Genomic DNA, 26138 nt, shown 5'->3' with positions numbered 1-26138 from the left:
GTTGTTGTTGTCTCAAAAATGTGTTTTTACATTTTTACAGGAACAAAGGGTTAGGGTTAGGGTTATATTTTAAAAATCACTTACCAATTATAGAGTAGCTACTATTTTTTTTAAAAAATTCTCTGAGAAAAATTCAGCAATTGTTGACACCAAAAGATTAGTACAAAAAGACTAATTACCTATACTGGAAGATTAAAATAAATGCTGTGCATACAATAGCATATTGATTTATGAAAGGGATAAAAACTATCTTCTCTAATTAGGGACTAATCTGTGTAATTTATTCAAAGATCAGCAAGGTTGTGTATACATTTTTTTCCTTTTATAATGTTTTCCAAATCTCTCATAAATCCTTTATCAATTTATTTTCTTTTCTTAGTGTCTTGATATTACGGTGATGGGTTATAATACTAATTAGCAATAATAATGACCATTTCTTACCATACATACTTCTAAATTATTTCATTAAAGGTCTCAATTTAGATACCTGTGTAGAAAATAGCTGTCACACATATTACTGTATTTGTATTTTTGGTAGATCAGCTGATTTATCTCATCCCCAATAGATGCTTATTTTCACCTTGAGGGCCTTTATTTGGGAAATATGCAAAACAGATGTTTTCAAATGTTTAGAAATGACTCAAGTTAAACAGCTATACAGAGTAGACAATTTCTGGAGATCTTCTAGAATATAGTTCAGTAACTTCCTCTTTGAAATGGAAAGGGTTAGTATAAAGAGCAGTTTAGAATCCAATAACAGCAAACAGTAAAAATACACTTTCTCTTTCGTGAAAGCAGATTGAGGTTGTTTTATTGTGGCTGGTTTTCTGACTACATTTTGTTCTAATTTATGACGAACATTTTCTCTGTCTTAAGTTTAAGGACACAGAAATGTATTTTTGCTTCTTATGCTCATTGTTAGAGAGAGTGCAGGGACTCTTTTGCTTGAGCCATGATGAGAACATTCTGAGCTAGCTCTGCTGTTAGATTTAGCTTTGTTGAGGAATACAACAAACTGGCTCTCCGAACTGCAAGATTTAAACTGTAAGATCTGTCTCAGATTCTTCTGTGAAAACAAACAAACAAACAAACCCCAAACTAGAAACTCCTCACTTAGGTCCCAGTCTTGAGAAGTGATGAGTAAAGTCTTCTCTACTAACTTAAATTTTCTTTTGTTTGACTTCAGTAGGAGGTGAGAGTGATTGGCAACTTTATCCAATTGAGCCCTTGAAGAGGATTTTTTCAGGCAGTACTCTTCCAAGAATAAAGATGGCATCATTCTTCAAAAGTAGAGGTCTATGGGCACAAAATTCAGTGTATCACATAGGACTTTAAAAGGCTGTATCATGAAGTCTAGAACCAGTGCATGTATGTTTAGATTAGTAAAGAATGTAGGAATAATTGGTTACTATTGAAAAACCACAGCAGTTTGTTGAGAAAGTAAAAATCCATGTAATTGATACTGAACACAATGTTGCAAGCTCATATAGAGATGATTACAGAAATATTGATCATAAAGACCTAGTAATAGGATCAGTGAGTTTGATTTGAACATAAGGCTTAGTGATCTTACAGCATTTTGTGTTTGTTAGTTTACAGAAATACTGGCCCTTCCAGATGCTTTTGTAGGCAAGGATCACAGGAGCCTGAAGATACTCAAAAATTGCAAGAAAATGAAAGCACCCATGCATAATAAATATATTCTTAATTTTTGTAACATTAGATTCTAAGAGTAAGAGCCTTAAAACCAGCAGAATTTCAGGTCCCTTGGAAACTTAAGGGGTGGGGAGGAAGCAATATTACCTGATTATACCTTAGTTTTTCTTAAACAAATCTTAAGTGAAGCAAGTGTTCAGACCCATGGGGCTAAAGGATTTATTTAGTTTCTGGCTAGACTCTCCTTTAAATGGGGAGGAAAAGGTTATATCTTTTACATTTTTGAGGTAGTGACAGCATTTCTTAACATCAAGAAAACTGAGGTAAGGAGACAAAGTGCTGTCGGAGGACTGAAAGCCCTGATGGATAATAGCAGGTGTGATGGTGTACCTCATAAGGCTTCATGGGAATTATGCTTATGAATGTATATATAACTGGAATATATTTTATGCTATTTATGCTATGTAACATATCTATGTAAAGGTTATGATCTACTGAATACATTCCTCTTATTTGTATGCATGTATCCTTTTTGTACTTGAAATTAGGAATATTGGCTGTATACTTGCTTGATTTCTAAGTAGCCTGAGTAAAGCATTTGGTCAACTTCTTGAGAAAGGAATGTGCAAATTAAGTGCCCAATCAAGAACCACTTAAGCCAACAATGAACTCGAAGATGCCAATCCACATTGGAGCTTTCCCAGGAATGTGGCTTGGCTGGTAAGAAACTCAGTCATGCATGGACATGTGACTTGCCCATGTGACTCCAAAACTCCATCTTGCAGCTGGACTTTGCATAGGAGAGAGGAGGGGGTCTCCACCCAAAAGAGAAAGTCTACTTAAACCCCTGGGAGACCCCTCCTTTTTGTTGTCAGCTGGCTCAAGAGATAGCCTCTCCACCCCCAAGGATACCTGAAAGAAACTGGAACAAAGGACAGTAACTACAAGGGGTGTGAGTGATTGCTGTTCCCAGACTAGAAGGAGACTACTAGCCTGTAAAAGGAAGCTTACTGGAATTCCTCTAAGGGTGAGGTTTTTATCTGTACTCAGTTTTCTTACTGTATTAGATTCAGACTTGCGTGTTTTATTTTATTTTACTTGGTAATTCACTTTGTTCTGTCTGTCAAGACTTGGAACCACTTAAATCCTACTTTCTGCATTTAATAAAATCACTTTTTACTAATTAATTAACCCATCGTATGTATTAATACCTGAGGGGGGGACGGGTCAGCTGTGCATATCTCTCTATCAGTGTTATAGAGGGTGAACAATTTATGAGTTTACCCTGTATAAGTTTTACAGGGTAAAATGGATTTATTTGGGGTTTGGACCCCATTGGGAGTTGGGCCTCTGAGTGTTATAGACAGGAACACTTCTTAAGTTGCTTTCAGTTAAGTCTGCAGCTTTGGGGCACGTGGTTCAGATCCTGGGTCTGTGCTGGAGCAGACTGGCATGTCTGGCTCAACAAGACAGGGTGCTGGAGTCCCAAACTGGTAGGGAAAGCAGGGGCAGAAATCATCTTGGCACATCAGTTGGCAGTTCCCAAAGGGGTTTCTGTGATCCAACCTGTCACAATAGGCTTGACTATAGAGAAGTATTGTCAGGGTCAGACTGTGGGCAACCTGCATGCAAGGGTAAGTCACCAAGTTGCGGTCAGGAGACGAGTAGGGTCATGTTGGGTCAGGATGCCAGGAATTCAGGGTCAGGTGGTGAGGTAGACAGAAGGCAAGGAGTTGGGGTTGAACCAGGGTCAGGAGCAAGAGTCTGGGGTTCACAGCAAGGCAAGGACTGGAGTGGAAGCAAGCAGTCAGTCTGCGTCGTTGCTCAGACAGCTCCCTGTGATGGATTTTTTGTTTATATACCGGCATGGGCCAGTCAGTAGGCTGTGAGGAGCCACCACTGCAGCCTCGCTGGGCAATACTTCCTGCAGTATCTAGCTCTACAGGGTCCCCCAGCGGAAAGCCAGCCTGTACTTCTGGTGGTGATGCGGAAGTGTCAGCAGCCTGGAACTCCCATGGTCTGACGTTTTAGTCACACAGATTCTTATATTGCCCTTCACCCCCTCCCTCAGGGCGTTGCTGGTCCAGTCTTGTCGGTGTGATTCCAACGGAGGTTGGTCCATTTGTTGGAAGCAAGATTTCTGGCAATATTCGGAGGAGAAAATAATGTTCCTCCACCACCAGGAGATACACAGATCATGCCTCTCCAACCAAGGAATGCCCATTACTGGGAAGAATGGAGAGCAGATCACATCAGAGCATATTATTTCCCAGTACCCTTCCACTATGGACTCTAGGAAGATGGTCTCTTGAGTCACCAGTCCTGATGATAGGAGCCACCCATCTATCGTCTCAGCCAGGTATAGGGTGAGATTTGCCAAGAGAAGGATCTGGAGTGTTTGGGCTGCCTTAACATCTATAAAGTTGGCAGCAGCTCCAGTGTCTATCATCATCAACTGCAGAGGAATCTGTCTTGCCTCCCCCAAGATCTGCAATTGCAGAAGCAATTGGAAATGCTGGGAGACCCTGTCGTTTCCAGGTAAGGTTCTTCTTGAGGGTTAGGGGATGGTTCCAGAGCATGGCACTCTGATGATTCCCAGGCTGTACCCCCAAACTGAGCGTGGACTGGTCCGTTTCCCAAGCTCTTTCAATCTGGACAGGAGGCAAGTGCATGTCCTGGCTCCCCACAGTAAAAACAGAGGTTCAACTGCAATCAATATTCTTTCTCCTCCAGAGTCAGACATCAGTAATCCAGCTCGACCTGCACTGACTCGGTTGCAGGACTCGGTGCTACAGACTTTGGTATAGCAGGCGGATGTGAGAGTATCAGGCTGCCCCTTCTTTACTCCTTCTGCTCGCGCAGCCAAGACTTGATGACATGGGGAGATCAATAAATGCCTCTAGGGGTGTAGGGTTTTCAATGTGGGCTAGATCATCTTTTACATCTGCACTGAGTCCTCACCAGAGTTGGTGTTGTTGAGCTGCCTCATTCCATTTGACAACAGCTGCAAGATATCGGAAATGAGCAGCATAGGAGGTGGCCGGTCCTTGCCCCTAATGAAACTTCTGGAGGGGCCGCCTCTGCAGAGCAGAAACTATGTGGGTTATCAAAGAAGGCTTGTAGGAAGGCATCCCTGTCAGAGAGTACTGGGCTGTTCTACTCTAATAGGGGGAAGCGTAGTTGAGTGCTTTGCTGGTGAGGAAGCTAACTGCTAGCCCCACTTCATCTTGTCTCTGGGGTACATTTGGGGGTGGGGCAGGAAGAGTAGCCTGCATTGGTTCAGAACCATTCTGGCAGCAGCAATGTGGGAGCCTGTTTGGGAGGTGGGAGCCTGTTCAGGAGGTGGGTAGTCTGCTGAGGGATGTGTGTAGCTGCATCTCCTGTGAGATGCTAGCTGTTCACATAGGGTCTGCAGTGAGCTGCATCACCTGGATATGCAACTGAGCTAAATGCTCATGCAGGTTCTGTGATTGGGCTGCAAACTGCATAGCTTGGATCTGTAGCACAAGGTTCTTCAGTTGCAGAAGGGTGACTTGGTCCTGCAGGTCCCAGGCCCTCACAGAACTGCTGGTTGGAGAGTTGCCCTCCCTTCCATCTTCCATGGAGGGGTTGGATGGGACCGCTGGAGAGGGTCTCAGCAAACTGTTGGGACCGGTGTCAGGACTGGGCTGTGAGTTGCCTGTGTGCACAAGTTGGATACCAAGTTGCTGTCAGGAGACAAGTAGCAAAGTCAGGGGCCAAGCCAGGTCAGGATGCCAGAAGTCAGGGTAGGTGCCAAGTTGCAGACAAGATGCAAGTATCAGAGCTGGGGTCAAGCAAGGATCAGAAGCCGGAGTCTGGGGTTCACAGCAAGGCATGGACTGGAGCAGAAGGTCTCCATCGTTGCTTAGAAAGCTCTCTGTGATGGCTTTATACATCAGCATGGCCCAATCAGTAGGCTGTCACTCAGGCTCTTCTGGGTGGCACTTCCTGCACTGTATAGCTTCACAGGTCCCCCAGCAGAAACCTGGCCTGAGTTTCCAGTGGTGATAGAGAAGTGTTGGCAGCATGGAGCAAACATGGTGTCAGAAGCTGGTAAGTGGATGGGTAGGCCTAGTGGTTGTAGAAGCGGCGGTCAGCCCTAGTGGACAGGCCAGGGACCAGAGCCAGGGGTCAGAGAAGGAATCAGGAACCAAGAGTGGGTTGGAATATGGCTGTAGAAGACAGATTGGGCCTGGAACAGGAGCAAGCACGAACAGGGGCACAGGCAGTTAGAATCAACAAGCAGTGGGGGATACAGCTGGTGAGGTAGTGACACTGAGTAGACTGGAGTAGTTGCTTTCATTGGGAGCCTATATCCCTGGCCTTGGTGGCACTTAGATCTTCATCTCCAGATTACTTGAGGGCTCCATGACAATCAACCTGGACTCAGCCAATTAGGCTCAGGGAGAAGAACATAAGAATGGTCATACTGGGACAGACCAGTGTCCATCTAGCCCAGTATCCTGTCTTCCAACAGTGGCTGGTACCAGAAGCTTCACAAGGAATTAACAGAAAAGGGCAATTATTGAATGACACATCCCTGGTCGCACAGCTCCCACTTATGGCAGTGAGAGGTTTAGGGACACCCAGAGAATGGGGCTGCATCCCTGACCATCTTGGCCAATAGCCATTGATGGACCTATCCTCCATGAATTTATCTAATCCTTTTTGAACCCATTTATACTTTTGACCTTCACAACATCTCCTGGCAATGAGTCCACAGCTTGACTGTGCATTATGTGAAGAAGTGCTTCCTTATCTTAGGCAACAGGTTTAAAATTATTAATTTCATTGGATGATCCCTGGTTATTGTGTTATGTGAAAGGGTAAATGACACTTCCCTATTCACTTTTTCTATATCATTCATGATTTTACAGACCTCTATCATATCCCCCTTTAGTTGTCTCTTTTCTAAACTGAACAGTTCCAGTCTTTTTAATCTTTCCTCATATAGAAACTGTAACATACCCCTAACAATTTTTGTTGCCTTTCTCTGTGCCTTTTCCATTTCTAATGTATCTTTTTTGAGATGGGGCAACCAGAACTACACACAGTATTCAAGGTGTGGGCATACCATGGATTTATATAATGGCATGATATTTTCTGTCTTATTGTCTCTCTCTTTCCTAATGGTTCCTAACATTACCTTTTTTGACTGCCACTGTACATTGAGCAGATGTTTTCAGAGAACTATCCAGGATGACTCCAAGATCTCTTTCCTGAGTGATAATAGCTAAATTAGACCCCAGCATTTTGTATGTACAATTATGTTTTCCAATGTGCATTATTTTGCACTTATCAACACTGAATTTCATCTGCCATTTTGTTGCCCAGTCACCCAGTTTTGTGAGATCCTTTTGTAACTCTTCACAGTTAGTTTTGGACATAACTATCTTTATTAATTTTGTATTGTCTGCAAACTTTGCCACCTCACTTTTACCCCTTTTCGCAGATCATTTACGAACAGCACTGGTTCCAGTCAGATCCTTGGAGGACCTAGGGTGACCAGCAGCAAGTGTGAAAAATCGGGACGGGGTGGGGGTTAATAGGAGCCTATATAAGAAAAAGACCCAAAAATTGGGACTGTCCCTATAAAATTAGGACATCTGGTCACCCTAGGAGGACCCTGCTATTTACCTCTCTCCACTGTGAAAACTGATCATTTATTTGTACGTTTGTTTCCTATCTTATCCATGAAGGGACCTTCTCTCATTCATAACTGTGTACTTTGCTTAAGAGCCTTTGGTGTGGGGTCTTGTCAAAGGCTTTCTGAAAGTCCAAGTACAGTATATCAGCTATCTCAGGCTGAGGGTTGACTCATCAGGCTCAACAGCACTTATCAGGCTCAGAGATCACTCATCAGGATCAGCTATGACTCATTACATTATCCCTCCCCCCTTAAAAGACGCCTACCAAATGTCTTCAGACCAGGTATATCAGGGTTTGACTGATAGAATTCTTGATTCAGGTTACGTGCTTGCATATTTTTGGCTGGCTCTCACGAACAATCAACTGGACCATAACCAGAGCTTTCCTCTGAGAATTTTGGAGTACAAAATCTGCTTCACAGGATATTCCTCATGCCCCTGGACCTGACAGGGAAGTAGATGGTGAGCTTTTTCAGCAAGGATACATGGAATACTGGGTGCATTTTCATCACTCTATGAGGTTGGAGTTTAAAGGCCACATGGTTGATCTGTTGGATGACCTGGAATAGGTCAAGATATAGGTAAATCAACTTCTTGAAGGCCAGGTAGAGTCCAGGTGTTACACTGAGAGCTATACTTTATCTCCAACTGTGATTTGAGGGGTTGCCTGCTGACAAAGGTTAGCGTAATGCTTGTAATCTCTTTTGGCCGACTTTAGGTAGCGTTGGGATTCCCTCCAAGACTTTTTCCACTTGGCTTATCCAGAACACCTTGTCAAGTTCTGGGCGAACACTTCATCCAGTTCTCTGGGATCCAAAACACTCATTTTGACTCTGAATTTTGTCACTCAAGTTGCTTTATTTGGCATACAGCAAAGCTATGCTGAGCTGATCAGACTCAAGCATAGGGGATGGGTATAGGGCATACCACACATCCGAAGTTACACAGACATCCTCTTTTTTATATACATTTACACATTACATTGCATTTGCTATACATTAAATCACACATTTTTGGATTGACTGGATGTGGGCACATCCGACAAGTGAAAATATGCAGAGGCCACAATGTAGGAAATTTCTGTTCACAAACTCCAAGGGCATACTTTTTTGTTATGTAGCTGGAGTTGGTTTACCTTTATCTTCTCAATCTCTTCCAGAAAGAGAGGGTTTTTAAACAGGTCAAAAATTAGGGAGGTGGCAAATGTTAGGAGAGAGTTTCTTGAACAAAGGCCTGACTATTAGTTGTGTTAGGATAGCAGACATCCTCACAAAGACAATAGTTAACATAGCCAAGAAATAAGAGACCCAGGGTGAGATTCTATACTGTGCCTCTAAGAAGTTCAATACAGAATTCGCAGAGTGGCTTTAAGCCACCTTTATGCCCTCCTGATCCTGGACTGCTCCATGTATTGGAGAGGCCTCCAATATAACTTAGGCAGTCTAGTGGGGTAGACAATTAGGGGGATTGCCTAATTTACACAGGTTCCTGGAGCTGCCCTATGGGCAACAGCACTGCTTGAAATCTTTGAAGCATTACATGCTGTGGTCCCACCCCCAACATATCATTCATAACTCCTGCCATACCACCTATGCCAGTGGTTCTCAAACTTATTTGATTATGGCCCCCTTCTTTGGGTCTGTAGTAGTTTACACACACCCCTCCCGCCACACAAGTGTATATACCAATAAATAAATCAACATGTAACTCTCACTAAATATTAAAAACAGAAAGGCATTGATTCAAACAAAGCCAACAATCCATTGTAACAAAGCAAAAGCAAGATTGCTATTGTGGTCAATGCTTACAATTAAATATGCACACCGTGTCATAGCAAACAGGTTAACGTACAGATGGCAATGACTTTGTATAATGCTATGCATGCTTAACAGAAATCCATCAAAATGCACAGCGCCATCTGAGGACAGATGTGGACAAATTAGAGAAAATCCAGAAAGAGCAACAAAAAATGATTAAAGGTCTAGAAAACATGACCTATGAGGAAAGATTGAAAAAAAATGAGTTTGTTTAGTCTGGAAAAGAGAAAACTGAGAGAGGACATGATAACTGTTTTCAAGCACATAAAAGTTTGTTACAAGGCAGAGAGAGAAAAATTGTTTTTCTTAATCTCTGAGGACAGGACAAGAAGCAATGGGCTTAAATTGCAGCAAGGGAGGTTTAGGTTGGACATTATGAAAAACTTCCTAACTGTCAGGGTAGTTAAGCACTGGAATAAATTGCCTAGGGAGGTTGTGGAATCTCCATCATTGGAGATTTTTAAGAGTAGATTAGACAAACACCTGTTAGGGATGGTCTAGATAATACTTAGTCTTTCCATGAGTGCAGGGGACTGGACTAGATGACCTCCAGTCCTATGAGTCTAAGTCTGGAGGAATCAGCTTTGCTACTTATTCATTGCTGTGGGTAAAATGTGTGCAGTAAGTTTCTTTTCCCCTAAAGCTTCTCACACACCCAGAATACATTCTGCACTCCCCCGGGAGTGTCCATCCCCCCCCATTTGAGAACCTCTGACCTATGTCAGAGCTTATGATGGGGTTCTCGGAAGGCAGCCTTATGGCAGTCTTCCACAGTGTCTCTGCCCAGGAAATCCTTCCGATGCCAAATACAGGATTTTTAGCTCCCCTTTATGCCACGTCTATCCTTTTACCCAGTATAAAGGATCCAAACCAGGTGTGAAAATCTTATTCTCAAATTCTCATCACTAGCATTTACTAGTGATGAAGGGATATGGCCCACCTTACAAATGATTAAGTGAAGCCTACCCATTAGATCCAGAAGCAAGATCAGTAAGACTACTTATGAAACTGGCACAGACATTTCGCCATATCTTGCTCTGACTCTGCATCCATGGTTCTAGACATACTGCTCAGTCGTCTAAATTAAGATTAAAAAGAAAAGTAAATCTTGCAGGAAGGAATATATTTAGTGCCCTTAAAAAACTCACAGAAATTCAGAAACTCCATCCTTTAACTAAGTATACTGTGTGTAAGCACCATACTCCAACAAATCACATGCTAATACCTACGAACAAAGGAACTGATTAAGGAATAAGTTCTGTCCATGGATGCGTATGTGCAGCCAAGAGAAGTATTTGGCACTAAGGAACAATTTTAACTCTAACTCTAAATTACCTGACTTTATTAGTTTATATCACTCATTATTCTAACATGGGTTCTGATTACTTCATTTTAAATTATTGGTCATCTAAATATAGTTGGTTGTTCAACAGCTATGCAAATACTAAACTAATGAAGAAAGTAGGAAAACTTCAGTATCTTTGATCTTTTGATAACATCTCATCTCTCCTCATTTCAAATCCCACTATCTTTGATTATTTTCCTGATGTCCCTGCACTTTCCCTCTCCCTATTTCAAAAGCCCTTAATCCATAGTCAACTCACAATAAAATTCAACACACTCCTGGCAAATCCAACTCCCAGGTATTTGTTTATGATTAAGAGACTTGTGAACTTTATTTTATTTTTAAACTCTGAGAAAGTAATTTTGAAGGAGGATTTGCCTTTGGAGAATCTCAGTACTTAAATATCCCTTCTCGTTTGGAGCACAGATAAAAGTTCCTTTTAATTAAAATAAACAAAATATCTCAACACGACATCTTCTTTTTATATCTTTGCCAGAATTGTGGTATAAATCTAATTTGGTGGTATCTCACATTTCATAGATATGTCCAACTCCCAAACATATATATATAACAGCACTGGTTTTTTTTCAAGAGTTCACTGCACACATCAATTTCTTTAGAAATTGATAATTTTCCTCAAAAAGGAGGTGCAACATTATTTCCGGCATTACTCCAACAAGTTCTCTAAAATATGCAAGTTCAGCCATGAACATAGCATAAAAAATGGTATTTTATTGAAAAAGATGCTCTATGCAACCACCCAAACAGTCGCACTGTAACCTATAATAAGCAGATTTCTTTAACAGTCTGAAAATCTGCAATTGGTGTCAAAATAAATCTTACAAATACTGTGCCCTATAATAGTGGTTTGATGAAATGTTAATGAATCCTTGCACTTCATATGGCCCCATGGTTGCAGCCATTTCAAGAAGAGACATTAATCATTATTGTCTGATTCTCCAATTTAGCACAATTTTTAAACTGGGTTGTGTCAAACTGGCATCCAAAAGGAAAGTGATCCCACAAACTTTTTGTGCCAAAACTGCCCGCATTAGTAATAATAAAGCTATGATGGAAGTTTATCTAGAGCAGAACTCAGCCATTGCTCACCACACTGACTCAGGAATATAAACTGCTCAGGAATGGACAATCATTCATTCGAGTCTACCATTTAGAACCATGAATAATCATGACAGATGTTTACACCTTAATTTCTAGAATTCCAGAGAGAACAAACTGTGTTATAAACATAGCTACTGTGGTTATGTGTTCTTTAACTTAGCCATATTACCATAAAGCTCAAGGAACCATTTATGAAGCTCTGTGCCAATGACTCATTAATAATATATCACATCAATGAGATCTAGAGGCTTCCAGGACCCATTTCACTAGGTGCTGTACAAATGTTAATGATACTCCCTGCCCCAAGAATCGTACAATCTAAAAGACAGGGTTTATTAATAATTTGTAACAAGAGAGCTGACAATACTTTATTTTCAGAATCCCATTAGCATAAATATATAAGACAGACTTTCCTTTATGAGGCCACTGTGTTGGAAACAATTCTTTCTGCCAGTTAAATCACCCAGCAACCTACTGTACCAGCCAATACTACCTTCAAGTCCAGAATCAACATGCTGCAGTTGCACCCAGCAGTGCCACAAAACAAGACCAAGAAGATGGAAAATGTGTTATGTTACACCGCAGCTGAGTGATGGGGACAATGAACAAAGAATAATGGGCAATTAATTTTTTTTTTTTTGCGAGAGAGAAGGGGAGAGAGAGTCCCCTACGTAACTTGAAGAACAAAAAGATGACAAATTCATACAGCATTTATGCACAAAAAACGTACAATACACAAAAATTCAGCAATTGTCTCATACTTGCAAAAATTAATATGAGCCCTTGAGGATAGGACACTGTTTTAAGGAAAGTTGGAATTGCAGAAAGATTTCTCATTTTTAGAATCTGTTTTTCTCAGTGCATGTGTATCTTCTAATATCTATTCTTTGGGTCCTTCATTTCTCTAACATTAACATTAATTTTTACCTACGGTGAAAAATAGATATTTAAGCATTTAGAAAACTTAAGAGCAAAAGAAAGGGACAATGAATGGTCAGCTGTAGTTTGGTTAATATAGTAGCTATATAGCAGCTTCTGCATTAAGATTGCAAGTATTTCCTCTTCGGGAGGAAATCCCCCTGCATCACTATCTGTTAATATTTAATCAATCTTCATATAGGCAGGAAGATATTTCCAATACCTTAACTGGATTTTGGCACACATTTGAACTTATCTAGATCAAAATAGACTGTCTCATTGACTGAATGTAGTTTGTGCCTGGGTGAATAACAAGTATACTTATTTCGGAGTTCTGGAGAAAGTTAGCAAAACATCTACATAAAATTTCATTTTGTCATTTCCTGCTCCCTCCAATCTGACTCTGTGTGTTCTCCTCCTATTCACTCCCATACCTTCTTCCATGCACCCCAATATGCCTCCTGAACCCCACTCCTGACCTGGCCTGCCCTACCTCCATCCTCCCATCCAAGCCTCTCCTTAAACCACACTTCAGGAAGCCTATAAACTCAAGTGCCCCCTCCCCATAAAACAAGAATTAACTAAACTGGCAATAAGGGAGGGAGGAATACAAGAAAGGGAATAGGAAAAGTTCTTTAAAAATAATTGTGAAACTGGTGATATGCATATGAACCATGATGTCTGATTGCCAGGTAAATGGCTACCCAGGATCACTAATTATATATAAAGGAGACATTAATGTTAAGATTCAAATCTGCAAAGTGTGCACATAGCCATTGTACATAACCACATGTTCCTGCCTCTGTTGACTTCACTCTTTCTCCCATTTCCTCCTTGGTTTGTTACACCCACTTATTTTGTCTAGTCTTATTTTAGGTCCAGATTGTGACTCAGGCTAATATAAGGAAGGGAAGGAAGATCCTCCCACCCTCCAGCAATGGTGTATTAGTGGTCCTTGCATCATGGCTTTAGTGTGAGCATGAGGAGAGGGCAGGGGCTGCAAGTCTCAAAACAGGTGGGTGGGATGGAGATGTAGAGTTACGGGGAATAGGTGGAACTACATTTCTACCCATTGCTTTGTGTCAGCCAGTGGAAATGATACCACCTTCTGAAGGCATGCAATTAGTTACTGCTCCACAGAAGCAAACCTGGGAGAAGGGAGGGAATTGGGACACTGAGTAATAATTCCTTTCCAGAGCAACTCCTGGGCCAGTGCAGCAGTGAACTGCCCCTTACAAAAGGATGAGCCTAAAGGCTCAATTTAGCCTTTTAAATCATAAGTTCCTCAGGCAGGAGATGTCTTTTAAAAGGTTTGTCCAGCATCCAGCACAATGGATATCCAATGTGTCTGCGGTTTCTAGGTGATACAAACAACAACCACATTTGCCTGTTGATTTCCTGTAACCCTGTTCTATATATGCATTGTCTATATTTTAAAATCTTCATACTCAGCTGTGAAGCAGCTAGCTCACTGTTTATACCACATAAATAGTTTTTTAAATACATGAAGTGTTACATATTCATGGAATTGTATAGTCAGACATTGTTATTAAGTACTGAAAACAAGATATTTTATTTCAGATTATGAAGAAAAGTAAAACGATGTAAATGAGAAACACTTGGAGATACAATAATGATTTTTTCCTCAGAAGATGCGTCTCGGGCAGAGAATAAGAGGGGACTGATGTGCACTAATGCCTGAGGCCCCTGCAACAGCAGGGAATTGATTAAGTGAGATATACCTAGATGATCCTGGCAAGTGACCTGCACCCCATGCTGCAGAAGAAGGCAAGCCCCTACCCCCAAAGTCACTGCCAATCTGATATGTGGGGAAATTCCTTCCTGACCCCACATATAGCAAGCAGTTAGACCCTGGACATGTGAGCAAGAACCAGTTAGCCAAGCACCTGACTGAGATAATGCTCAGTGTTACCTCAGAGCACCAGCTCATCCTGCCATTGTCTCATCTCCAGCTGTGGCCATCTCTGATGTTTCAAAGGAAGGAGACTTCCATCTGTCTCTAATGGGAATGGAGAATTTTAAAACTGATGCAGGGCTTTGAAAGTTTAGAAATAAGAATATACAGAATTTGGGAATATGCTATGTATCCTTTATCTTCTAATCATTCAGAAACAGAGTTCATAATTTCCTTATTTGGCACCACCACCATGTTCAGTTCTGAACCAAACAAAGAGTAACACAGGCTCCCTGCTTCAAGGAATTTATAATCTATAGGCCTGATGCTATTAACCAACAGGAATTAAGGGTACCTCTCAGGCACAGACTCTAAGAGTACAAAGACAGGACTCCATTGACTCAGATGGGTGCTGGATCATGCCCTTAATATAACTAATACATCTTCATTAGTTTGGTGATGTCTCGAACTGGTGGAGGCTATATTCTTTTCTTGATTAGACAGTAACACACACAAACCCAAACCCCTAAGTTTTTAGGAGACAAAATACATCCTCTAAGTAGTTTCACTATGTTACTAAAGGAATGGGATAGAAAATTGACCACTTACATTGAAATCAAAAAGACAGAAATAAAACTAGAGAATGCTCACTGCATTCATGTAATCATATACATTAGGGATGGAAATGTCCTATTAGGTCATTTAGTCTATCCCCCACCAGTACAGAACTGCTCCCTGTGGTACACTTCCAATGCTTTGTATTATAACAAAGGATTTAGCAAATATTTTTTCCAGTCATTTTAGATTACTAGTGAAACCTCTCTCTAAAATTGTTTACACATTTCACTATATTCTTGCTGCTTCAGACATTATAACATATAGTCAATAATGGACAAGATTCTGGGGAATACCTGGAGGTGATTTCTCTTATGAAACAGAACCGAGCCATATCTGATTGTTATTAGAAAGTCTGCTCTCTCTTGGCTCCAGCCATAGCTCACTGAAGTCAGCAGAAAGATTCCTATTGATTTCAATGGGCTTTGGATCAGGCCCTTTATGAACAGCCCCCGCCCTCACTCCCAAGCCTTTAAACCATCAAAAGAAAGATTACAGGTTCTCAAGAAAGAGTATCCTCAAAAGAAAACATTTGATATGTGCCCTATTTCATTTTATATTTTGTTAAGGCAGAAATAGTCCTACTATTTGCTCTGTTTTGGAACAAACCAATTGGCTCATCTAGCATAAGACAAAGCAAACTCCATCATCCACAATAAACGAACTCTTCACAAGAAGAAAAATACTTACCACCTTAATTAAAAACATCAAATGATACAGGTTTGCTACTGTATTTATTAACCTATTTTCCTGAAAGAGGATCTATATAGTAAATCTCTTAAATGTTAGACTCCAAATAGAAAATGCTTGAAATCAGCCCTGACATGAGATTAATCTGCAATCATGAACTGGCGGTAATTTGTTACAGAGTTAGATTGTTCTTTTTAAGATACACGCAAATTATAAGGTTGCTGTTTGTGCTGCATTTCAGGTTCAAACTTGTTTTATTGGTACAGGGCACATAGGGCAAGTCTCCCAGTGGCAGTCTTCTTGGTACTACTCTTGTGTCTTGTGTGGGTTTTTTTAATGACTTATTATCATTAGAATTATTACTTTAGTAGATGACTAGAGGCCCCAGTCAGGACAATGACCCATTGCTAGATATTTCAGGGCTTTGGAGCTGTACTCCGGCTCCGCTCCAGCTCCAGGCAAAAACCTGCAGCTCCACTGCTCTGGAGCTGCTCCACGCTCCAGGCTCTGCTCCAAAGCCCTGGATATTATATTAAAACAGAATATTCCAAAGAGTTTACAACCTAATTTCAGACAGAACGTAACAATGGGTGTAAGGAGTAGGGAGGGAAGGAAGGGAAACATGCATTTACATTAGCTCAGGTATATGCACAGCTAGATGATTTCAAGTCTTTTTTTAAATTATGAGATATAAATAACAAATTAGTTAAATGAGTCCCATGTGATCAGAAGGGTCTGTTCAGCTAAACTGAGAAGTATCGTATAAAGATGGGCACACAGATCCTAAGAGAGACAACAGTGAAGGGAAAGGAATTCTATCCTGACTTTCTCCAACACTTTCCCACTCCACCATAGCCCTCCCATCTTCCAATATGGCAGAAAGCCCCATTTCCACTTATGACACAGCAACTGCTGGGAACTCATGCAGCTGCAAATGTGCACATGAAATTTGATCATAGGAAAAATGGGGTTAATTTCAAAGCCAAAACTGTTTCTTTGGGGGGGGAGGGGGCGCGGAGGGAGGGAAATGAAATTTACAAACCTATTTCAAACAGACTTGGAAGGTTTTGGATTGTTCTATTAAGAACATAGCTCCTTCAGCATATGGGAGTCAACAGACCTCAGTGATTGGTGTACGTGTTTCACAATATATTACTTTCAGTATATTTTAATATGGTACATAAAGAAAATTTAGGGTAAAGTGGCCCATTATTTCAATTTCTTGACCAGATTATCATGTAGTATTTATTTAGTGAGTCAAGCAAGAGGTAGATTTTTATAAAATATCTGCTTTAAAAAGAGCCATTCAACAGACTCTCCTATTTAAACCAAATCCATTTCTCAAGGATTTTACACCCTCACAGCCATAAAATCTAATTGCAGGGACTCACATCAGCACGGGTTCAAATAAAAAAAGAAAAAGGGTGTAGATTCCCACAGCTCAGAAGCACTGTATAGGTGAGCTATGGAACACACCCAGCTGGTCCTCACACCTTCCAGCAAACTCCCTGTGTAACCCCACTCTCTTAAAATAAAAAATAAAATAAAATAAAATAAAAAGATGCATTGTTGCCAATTAGCTTTGGTAACTTGAGTTTCCTAAGAATGCTGATAATCCAAGCTCTGGCATGCTCAAGACAGGGTTTTAACTCTCTACTTGCCAGGCACGGCACAGGTTCATCTATCCTATCAAAGTCTTTTGTTGAAGATATCAATACAAACCAGTAAAATTTAAAAACAAAGTCTTAATTTTAGTTATAAATGAAGGAATCAGACTTGAGAACTTCATTCTACAACATTAACATTCTTTAGTTATTATAATAAGGAGTCAAGATATAGTGTCACCAACACCATCATGAGTATGTACATTAAGCAGAAAGTAGTAAGGACAAAACTGGAGGCCCATTCATAATTCTCCTTAAATCATATTAAAGTTAATAAAAACTAAACAGGGAGATTAGATTTCCTCATGCATAACCCTTTTCTTTAGAGTTGCATAGTGTGAGGGCTATGAAATTAACTTTTCTGAAGGACCATTGGAGATAAATCAGTGGAATAAGAAGAACTAACCTAATATGAATTCCTCTGGTTTCCCATATAACATCAACAAAACAGGAAATCATAGCAATGCTAAGTTAGGGGCTGACGATGGAGCCTTTCTATAAGCAGAACATCCATGGAATTCTTGCATGCCTATCAGATTCAGATGGATCAGCATTTAGAGAATAAAAGCATAATCCATTTTTAAATCACCATGGCAAATGATTATCAGATTGCTTTCAAATGGTATAATGAAAGTTACCAGTGACCCCATGTAACTGCTGATTATCTACAAGATTAAAACCTACCATTCCGCAACTGGTTTGGCAATGCTTTCAAAAACTGCATCTTGTTTTGCCTCCTGATCAAAAATTTTCTGAAATCTGAAAATAATAAACAAATAATCATGCAGTATCTTCAAACACTACTTGATTCATAATTTTTGTTTTTCTGTTTGTAACTAGTCCATGTTTACATCATTGGGCTTACATAACCTAGTACAATGTTTTCCCTGTAGCCTTAACCACAGTGTCCTGTTGTGCTATTGTATACAAATAGATTGTAAACAGTACTGCTTTGACAAGATCTGTACAATAAAACCCTCTGATAAAATGAGGTAGTTTAGGGGAAAAAACCTGTATTTTACAGCTATCAAGGGGATCAGTGTTTGCAACTGGCATCACACTGAAAACTGGATAAATTAATTATCCTATAACCAAGCAGCACATATAAACGGTACAGCCAGGCTTCCAATTTTTAGACTACAATGAAATGTAGCAGCTAGGAAACATTGTAATCAATAGATGAACATCAAATAAAAAAAATCTAAGCTTCTACCACTTACTATAAGCCAACATCTGCAGTTGTTCTGTTTGGCACTATAAGTTTACATAGTTCTTACTTCACAGAACATGTAAAAAACATGGTGTGGGTCTCAAAGGGTTTACAGTGTACAGTTACTCAGGCAAATGCAATACATGGGGAAATATTCAGTGCATGAGGTATGGAGACATAGGTCCCTATCTTGTAAACCTTTATTCAGATGAGTAGTTGTACTGAATTTGTTGATTTTAATGACACTGCGCACAGGAGTACAGAATTGCAGGATCAGGCCCTTAGTTGGTGAGATGACTAGTGTAGGAAGACTTCACCAAAAAATAGTGAGTTTTAGGGAGGAAAGAAAAAGGGTTTGGCATGTAGCATTCCTTTTGTATATATGGCTTTATGATAAAAAATTGAAAACAAAGAGCATTTCCTTAAGGATCACAATGCTCGGTATTTCTCAGAATTCATTTGCACAGACTCCCGATAGGAACAATAAAGACACAGAGAATGTCAGCATCCATTAAGCTGGCATGGGCATCTACAACCTAAACCGGTGTTGCATACAGCCTGTCCAGTGACATCAGCATGAGTTACAGATGTTTGGAGTCCGACTCTACAGTAGATTTTAGATTTTCTTCAGCATCAAATTTCAACTAATATGAAATTCCATACAAAATGTTGCATCCAAATTTTCCATACAAAGGATGCTATCAAATAATTGTTTTTACTTGTTGTTTGTAATATTTTCATAGAAATGTATAAATATTTTTTCTAAGCTGATAGTTTCCCTTTTCATTTGACAAACTATAATTGTCTTCAGTATGTTTTGGTTAGGCCTGAAATCAACAAATTCCTGTTAGAAAGTGCTTTTTGTCAACAAATCTTTGGCTAAAGTCATTATCCACCCTACGCTGGCTCACTAGTTTCTGCAGGACCATAAGGTCCCTCCCGCACTCTGGCCTTGTCTACACTAAAACTTTATAGCCAGCTGCACGGGTGCAGGCCTGTAAACAGGACTCAGGCATTTTTACCACAATGTCATATAATAGTTTGATGAAGCATACAAGTTCAGCTATTAAACTTTTCTAGTTTTATCATGTCTTGCCCTGAAATCATGATAGAGTATAATGTATTGTAGCACTGAAAGATTCCTCTTGTTAAAAAGTCTTTTTAAAAATCTTACTAAATATACCAAAAACTATATTGTGTGGATCAGAGATTAATAAGAACCTTTTACTGACTCTCCACAGGACTGGCACACTGAATCTAGTGGCTGATCCTTACCCAATAATCTTCTCTGTAGGCAACGGTGACACTGAATATAGAAAATTGACTGTCTTTAACAGGAAGAAAAATAATAAGCTTGGCTATAACACAGATCTGGTAATGTTGAAAGTGATCATAGTATAAACTGCATGAGGAAAAAATCAGAGCAAAATAAACTTACTTAAACTTGTAGCTTTCTCGTTTATTATTGACAAATCCATCTGCCAAGTCACGTGGAACAATAATCTCTAAGCTGGAGGCTGACTTTTCATCTTCACCAACTGAATAAATCTGCAAAACAAAATGACTTCAGCAATAGAACAGTGGTTTGTACCATGGCCCTATCATCTTGATGTGTTTAACTTCATCATCTCATTAAGATCATACACAGGAATCTATAATCAGAATTCCATGGTGACTGAAGGGAGAAAGCCCAGTTTGCCCTCCTTCAAAAATATAGCCTTTGCCATTTGAGCTACAGGGGATTCTGCATTACACAGTAGAGAACTGTCTCTCTTTCACCCACCCACCCCAGAATAAGATTTCAAAATATCTAAATGCAATTAGACACCAAGTCCCTTGATAAAATTAGCTTAATAAAACCACTTTCAAATATCTGACCAAAGGTTTATTTAAAAAAAAAAAAAAAAACCTGAAGAAGTGTTTATTCTGTGAGATTAATAAGGCAATCATCAGGTAGTTTTTGGACCACAATTTAAAGAGCTTGGGTTTTTTTGGGAGGGGGGGTTGTTTTTTAAAGAGATTTATGGCGAAACCTACATTTCATTAAACTTTTTATTTTTCATTTCAATGAAGATGAAATATTTCAACTCAAGCATTCACTTCCAACATCCACAATGATGGTTTCATTAAACAAGCTTCCTGTAAGTATTTAGAATAGGGATAGGCAACCTATGGCACACGTGCTGAAGGCGGCACCTGAGCTGATTTTCAGTGGCACTCACGCTGCCTGGGTCCTGGCCATCGGTTCGGGGGGGTTCTGCATTTTAATTTAATTTTAAATGAAGTTTCTTAAACCATTTAAAAATCTTATTTACTTTACATACAACAATGGTTTAGTTCTATATTATAGACTTATAGAAAGAGACCTTCTAAAAACGTTAAAATGTATGACTGGCACACGAAACCTTACATTAGAGTGAATAAATGAAGACTCAGCACACACTTCAGAAAGGTTGCTGACCCCGGTGTAGAAAATCAGCTCCTTTCGCCCAAAGGTCACACGTTTTACTAGAGCACAATTTAGTTTGTTAAGGCTCCCTTTAACAGTCAATGTCTACTCTGCACCGGGCCACTTAAAACCATCCCGGCGCTGCAGCAAGTCCTCTTCAGCATTAAGTACATCGCCGCTCAGAGCCGGGGGGAGCTCAAGGCTGGCAAGTTAACCAGCCTCATAAACTAGGAATAGTGAAGGGGAACCTCAAACAGCTCATATCAACCCCCTCCCCCAGCGGGGCGTCCCGGGCTGCCCCCCGGTGCCCGCCCCCACTCACCTCGGGCTGCCCCCTGCCCCAGGCACCCCGCTCCACCCCCGGGCTGCCCCTCGACACCATGCGCTCCCCAGGCCGGCTGCAGCCCGGCTACCTCCCCCGCGGCCACCTACCCCCGCTTGCTGCCGCCTGGCCAGGGGCTTCACCCGGGCATAGATCTGGATCGTTTGCTTCACCATCTCGCCGCTCATAGGGGGGAGGGGGAGACTAGGCCCTGCATAGCAACGGTAACCAAGGAACACTACCCAGCATGCTCTGCGCCGGGGGTGAAAGAGGGCGGTGCCGGTGCGCCAGCGAGCTACGCATGCGCATTCCGGAGAGACGGCAGTGGCAGTCCGACTACCCCCGCTCCAATCAGCGAGCGGCGTTTCTTCTCTGGGGCTCCACCCACCCAGTCCTGGTGCGGAACGCGCTGGTGCCTCGCGCGCTCCCAGGCCCGCACAGAGGTGGGGAGCCGCCCCGCCCCCTTTGGTCGTACAGGGGGCACCGAGTCCCGCCTCACCCGCATAGCAGAGTTGAATGTAAATGTTCCAGCTGCCCCTTGTGTAAGGGTGGCAATGCCCTGTGTGCGAGAGCAGGAGTCTTACGGCATTTGGCGTTTGCCTTAAAGCCCCAGCTTCTGCGATCATGTAGCTACATGAGATTTAACTTTCGTTTAAAAAAAAAAAAAGTTTTTTAGCCCTCATGACAGAGAATAGCTGGGCCACCAATCAGACAAAAGAGACACACCTTGTATTTATTTAAAATAAGTCTCACGCTATTTAAAGCAATTTCATTATTTTGGGAGCCTGACATGTTTTTTGAATCGTAGAATGGGTGACCCGGCTATTGATACTATATCTTCTTTTGAGGAAAAAAATGTCAGGTACAGCGACACTGATGCATGGCCTGAAGAGTGTGTGGAGGATCACAAAGGGCAATGATAAATTACAGCAAATTGAGTTAGAGCAGGTCTAATGGTATGGCACTGGATTCCACTTTTGGTCAGATCATGTTTACTGTATTCACTAACAAGCTGTTAGAGGAAGGAAGCAGTATGCTTCAATAATTATAGCTGCAGCTGATATGAAAGTACAAAATGCCACTAACACCTGTAAAGATGGAGCAACAGCATAAAAGGGAGAGAGATTAGAAATGTGGTCAGGTAATAAAAATGGATATAGAATCACACCTGTAATCTCAAACACACTCAGGAGAAAGCTTTTACTGCTTTCTTGGGGAAAACAGCAAATTAGATGAGTTTACAGTGAAATAAAGCAGCAAATAGAATCAGTACAATTGTAGGCTGTTTATGTGCAAGTGTTACAAGGATAAGACTAAGCTGAGAAAATTGAAGAGACAATGAGCTCTGATAAGTGGGAAGTTTTGTGTCTGCATGATGATATTGTAACTATCACTATGACTATTTAAAAAGTCTCAATTCATGAAAGCAGGTAGGGTAGAACTCAAGATCTTTCTGATTCAAGGCTACAGACTCCTATGATTGAAGCTAAAAGGGAATTCCTTTTAACTATTAGTCGTATCTGTCCTATTTACATACAAATGAGCAATTCTAATTTTACCCATTGGCGCACAGTAGCACCTCTCTCGATCTAAGGGTTTTTTATAATGTCCATCACCATAATATTTAAGCACGTCCTAAGTATGTTTAACCCTCATAGTGAAGTTCTTAATGGACTTTTCTACATTGCTCCCTTCCATCATAAAGGAGGCAATGCCTGAGGAATTCGCATTAAACATACACACTAATGCCATTTTGTTACATTACTTTATTCCTCAACAAGTACTATACAGGATCTCTTTAAAGAAAAAAGAAACTTGCTCTTAATTCAGACTGACCCATGTTTGATGAAACTGACCATTCAAATGACTGTGTACAGTGGTGTTGGAGCTCTGTTGGTCCCAGGATATTAGAGAGACAAGGTGAGTAAAGTAATACCTTTTATTGGACCAACTTTTGTTGGTGAGAGAGACCAGATTTTGAGTTTACACAGAGCTCTTCTCCAGGTCTGGGAAAACCTTGTCTCTCTAATTCAAATTACTGAACTGAAACTGTTTGCTTTGAAAATAGTGATCTCACGTAGGCCTCACATACCCTCTTTATCTTTATGACAGGTTTTATATTGATATCTGCTGTAGGTGGTTTGACTAGGCAGATGGTGTCTGTTGTGATATAATGTGTAACAGACCTAGCAACCATCATTCATAGTTTTCAAGGCCAGAAAGGACTATTGTGAGCATCCATCTGACCTCCTGTGTAGCACAGACCATAGAACTTCCCCAAAATAATTCCTAGAGCAGATCTTTTAGTAAAACATCTAGTCCTGGATTTTAAGATTGCCAGTAAAACTGGCACACCCCAGAAGACCCTTTGAAGATTGTGCGGGAGTTGGGGGCGGGGAAGGCATAGTGGTATGTTCTATGTGTACCCACAGTATCTAGATAGAGAAACAGCCACACAGCTAAATTCAGACAGTGCTCAAAAGGGAAAAGTAACTTGTGGAGGAAGACTATGAAGCCCCCATCATATTGCCTACTGGTTTAGGTCATTTAAATGACTTTGTTCTAAATCAGGTATCTTTCCCCTTACTTTCAAAGTATCATTCTTGTTTCTCTTGTGCTTAGAAACAGGCATTCCTCATGACAACATTAAGTGATTCAAGAAGCCTTAGACCCAATTTCATGACTGGATATTTTTTTAAAAGATATGCTATAGCTCAGCCAGAAATTACCCATTTGTATGAATTGCTGGGCAAAATTCTATGGCTGGTATTATTCAGATCAGACTAGATAATCACAGTGGTCCCTCCTGACCTTAACATCTATGATTCTCCACTTCCTTGCACTCTTGTATCATCACTAACACTTGTTCAAATTTTTAACAACTCAGACTGATAGCGTTTTATACTCACTTTGCATGATGTAACTGACAACCCAAAGGTTCAAGGCAATGGAGAATCAGGCCCTCTCCTGGTAAATAGAACCATGGCACAGATCCCTATTATTTAAGTTTTTTGTAACTATTGAGAAGCTAACATTCATGAACAAAGAACTTTGTAAGTTAGCAGTGTTTCTCAACCTTTTTGATACAAGGAACCTTGCTGCCTTCCTAAACTGTGTCAGGGAGATTTCAGGGACTGGCGCTGGTCTATGGACCAGTAGTTGAAAAACACTGAGTTAGAGGACACCCACCTTTTGAGATCCAGCATCTCAAGAACTCCATGGGCTGGAAACACTTTGGCAGAGACGTATACATGTTTGTAGGAGCAGTAAACTTCCTCAAGCACTAGACCTGGAGCATTAAGCAGAAATCTAGTTCTCCTCGTAGTGTTCCTTTGAAAGGAGTTGTGCATAGGGTCAGATGGGACACCTGTAATAGTAAACAATATGTTGAAGAAGCAGCCATCTATCAAAGCCATTTTAAACACCCCCTTAGGAAAAAACAAAACTCCTATTTCTGAGAATAAAATTTGTACATAGCATCATGTTTATGTTTCGCACATTATTGAGAATAAATGTACATTCTCTGTGTAAAACAGTTTCGGTCTAAGCTGAGTCCAAAAAGATAAAACTTCATGGAATAGGACACATCAGGCAATAGGGAATTGGGGGCAAGAGAGGAGAAATAAATTCCTGTTACAACTGCATCATCAAATGATAAAAAATGGGTTAGCTTCTCCCTTAAATTACACCCCTACAACCTCATTGACTTCAATAAAAGTGCATAGATGCACATGAGGATAGAACTGGTCCTGTACTTTTAATAGCTAGTTAAAGGAATGCCTTTCTTTGAAGTTGCAAAAGTGGGTCTCAGAGTAAAGAAGCAACAGACACTCCTATCTCCTTCATTAGAGAAAAAAGGCTGTTATAATGTCTAACCCAGCCTCCTGAAAAAGCTTTTAGAATACACTACTTGATATAAACCTCCCCCGGTAGCTTTTATCCTCTCAATGAAAAATTATCTCCAGATGGAACCTAATTTTTTTCATTGTAGAAGAGCACCTGTTTAGGGGGAGGAATTAACCCCTTCACTTTTCCCAGGGAGCTGAGTCTGCACACCTCATCATACTACCAATTTATCATATCAGTGGCAGGATTCATACACTTGAATTCAATGGGAAATTTAAAAATATCTGCAGCTATATGTGCAATTTTGGGGAGGGAACATCAGATTTTCACCTTTTAAAATGACATGAGGCAGAATGGTGAAAAAGAGAAAACTGTGACAAGTCAGCTGAGCAGCAGTTTCACTACTTTTGTCCCTCCATCACTACAAGGTCATAGGTCAACAAGAGGGGGAAAGAATAGATCCAACCCTCAATCCTGGACAAGAAGATGAGGGGATTGGAATGGAAACCCAGAGTCTGTCGAGAGAAGTGATCTGACTCTCTGATGATGCAATAGGAGGAAGTAGTATTAGAGTTGGAAGAGGAGCCTGCTGTTAGATACAGGTGCACAAAGCCTGTGGGGAAACTGCAGGGACTCTGAGGTGGGGCTTGTGCCCTGATTGGGACTATATGGAAAGAAGCTTTTTCAGCATCAAGATGACGGTGTAGAGCAGTGGTTCTCAAAGCCAGTCCGCCGCTTGTTCAGGGAAAGCCCCTGGCAGGCCGGGCCAGTTTGTTTACCTGCCATATCCGCAGGTTCGGCCAATTGCGGCTCCCACTGGCCGCGGTTTGCCGCTCCAGGCCAATGTGGGCTGCGGGAAGTGGTGCAGGCCGAGGGATGTGCTGGCTGCCCTTTCCTCAG

General features: G+C 40.9%; 1 protein-coding gene across 4 annotated transcripts in view; it reads right to left on the bottom strand.

Annotated features, from left to right (window-relative positions):
• KIF6 (kinesin family member 6) overlaps positions 1–21612 on the bottom strand; it is a 270556-nt gene extending 248944 nt beyond the window's left edge. For all 4 annotated transcript variants that reach the window (XM_034764803.1, XM_034764804.1, XM_034764805.1 and 1 more), the window contains exons 1-3: positions 21503–21612; positions 20060–20169; positions 18096–18170 (exon numbers count right to left, since the gene is read on the bottom strand). In XM_034764803.1, coding sequence (XP_034620694.1) covers positions 18096–18170; positions 20060–20169; positions 21503–21580 — 263 coding nt within the window. In that variant the 5' untranslated portion in view covers positions 21581–21612. The remainder of the gene's footprint in view (positions 1–18095; positions 18171–20059; positions 20170–21502) is intronic.
• Between the last annotated feature and the right edge of the window lie 4526 nt (positions 21613–26138).

The sequence above is a fragment of the Trachemys scripta genome, chromosome 3 (assembly GCF_013100865.1).
Source record: "Trachemys scripta elegans isolate TJP31775 chromosome 3, CAS_Tse_1.0, whole genome shotgun sequence".
NCBI lineage: Eukaryota > Metazoa > Chordata > Testudines > Emydidae > Trachemys > Trachemys scripta.
This window is presented reverse-complemented; position numbering and strand designations above follow the sequence as displayed.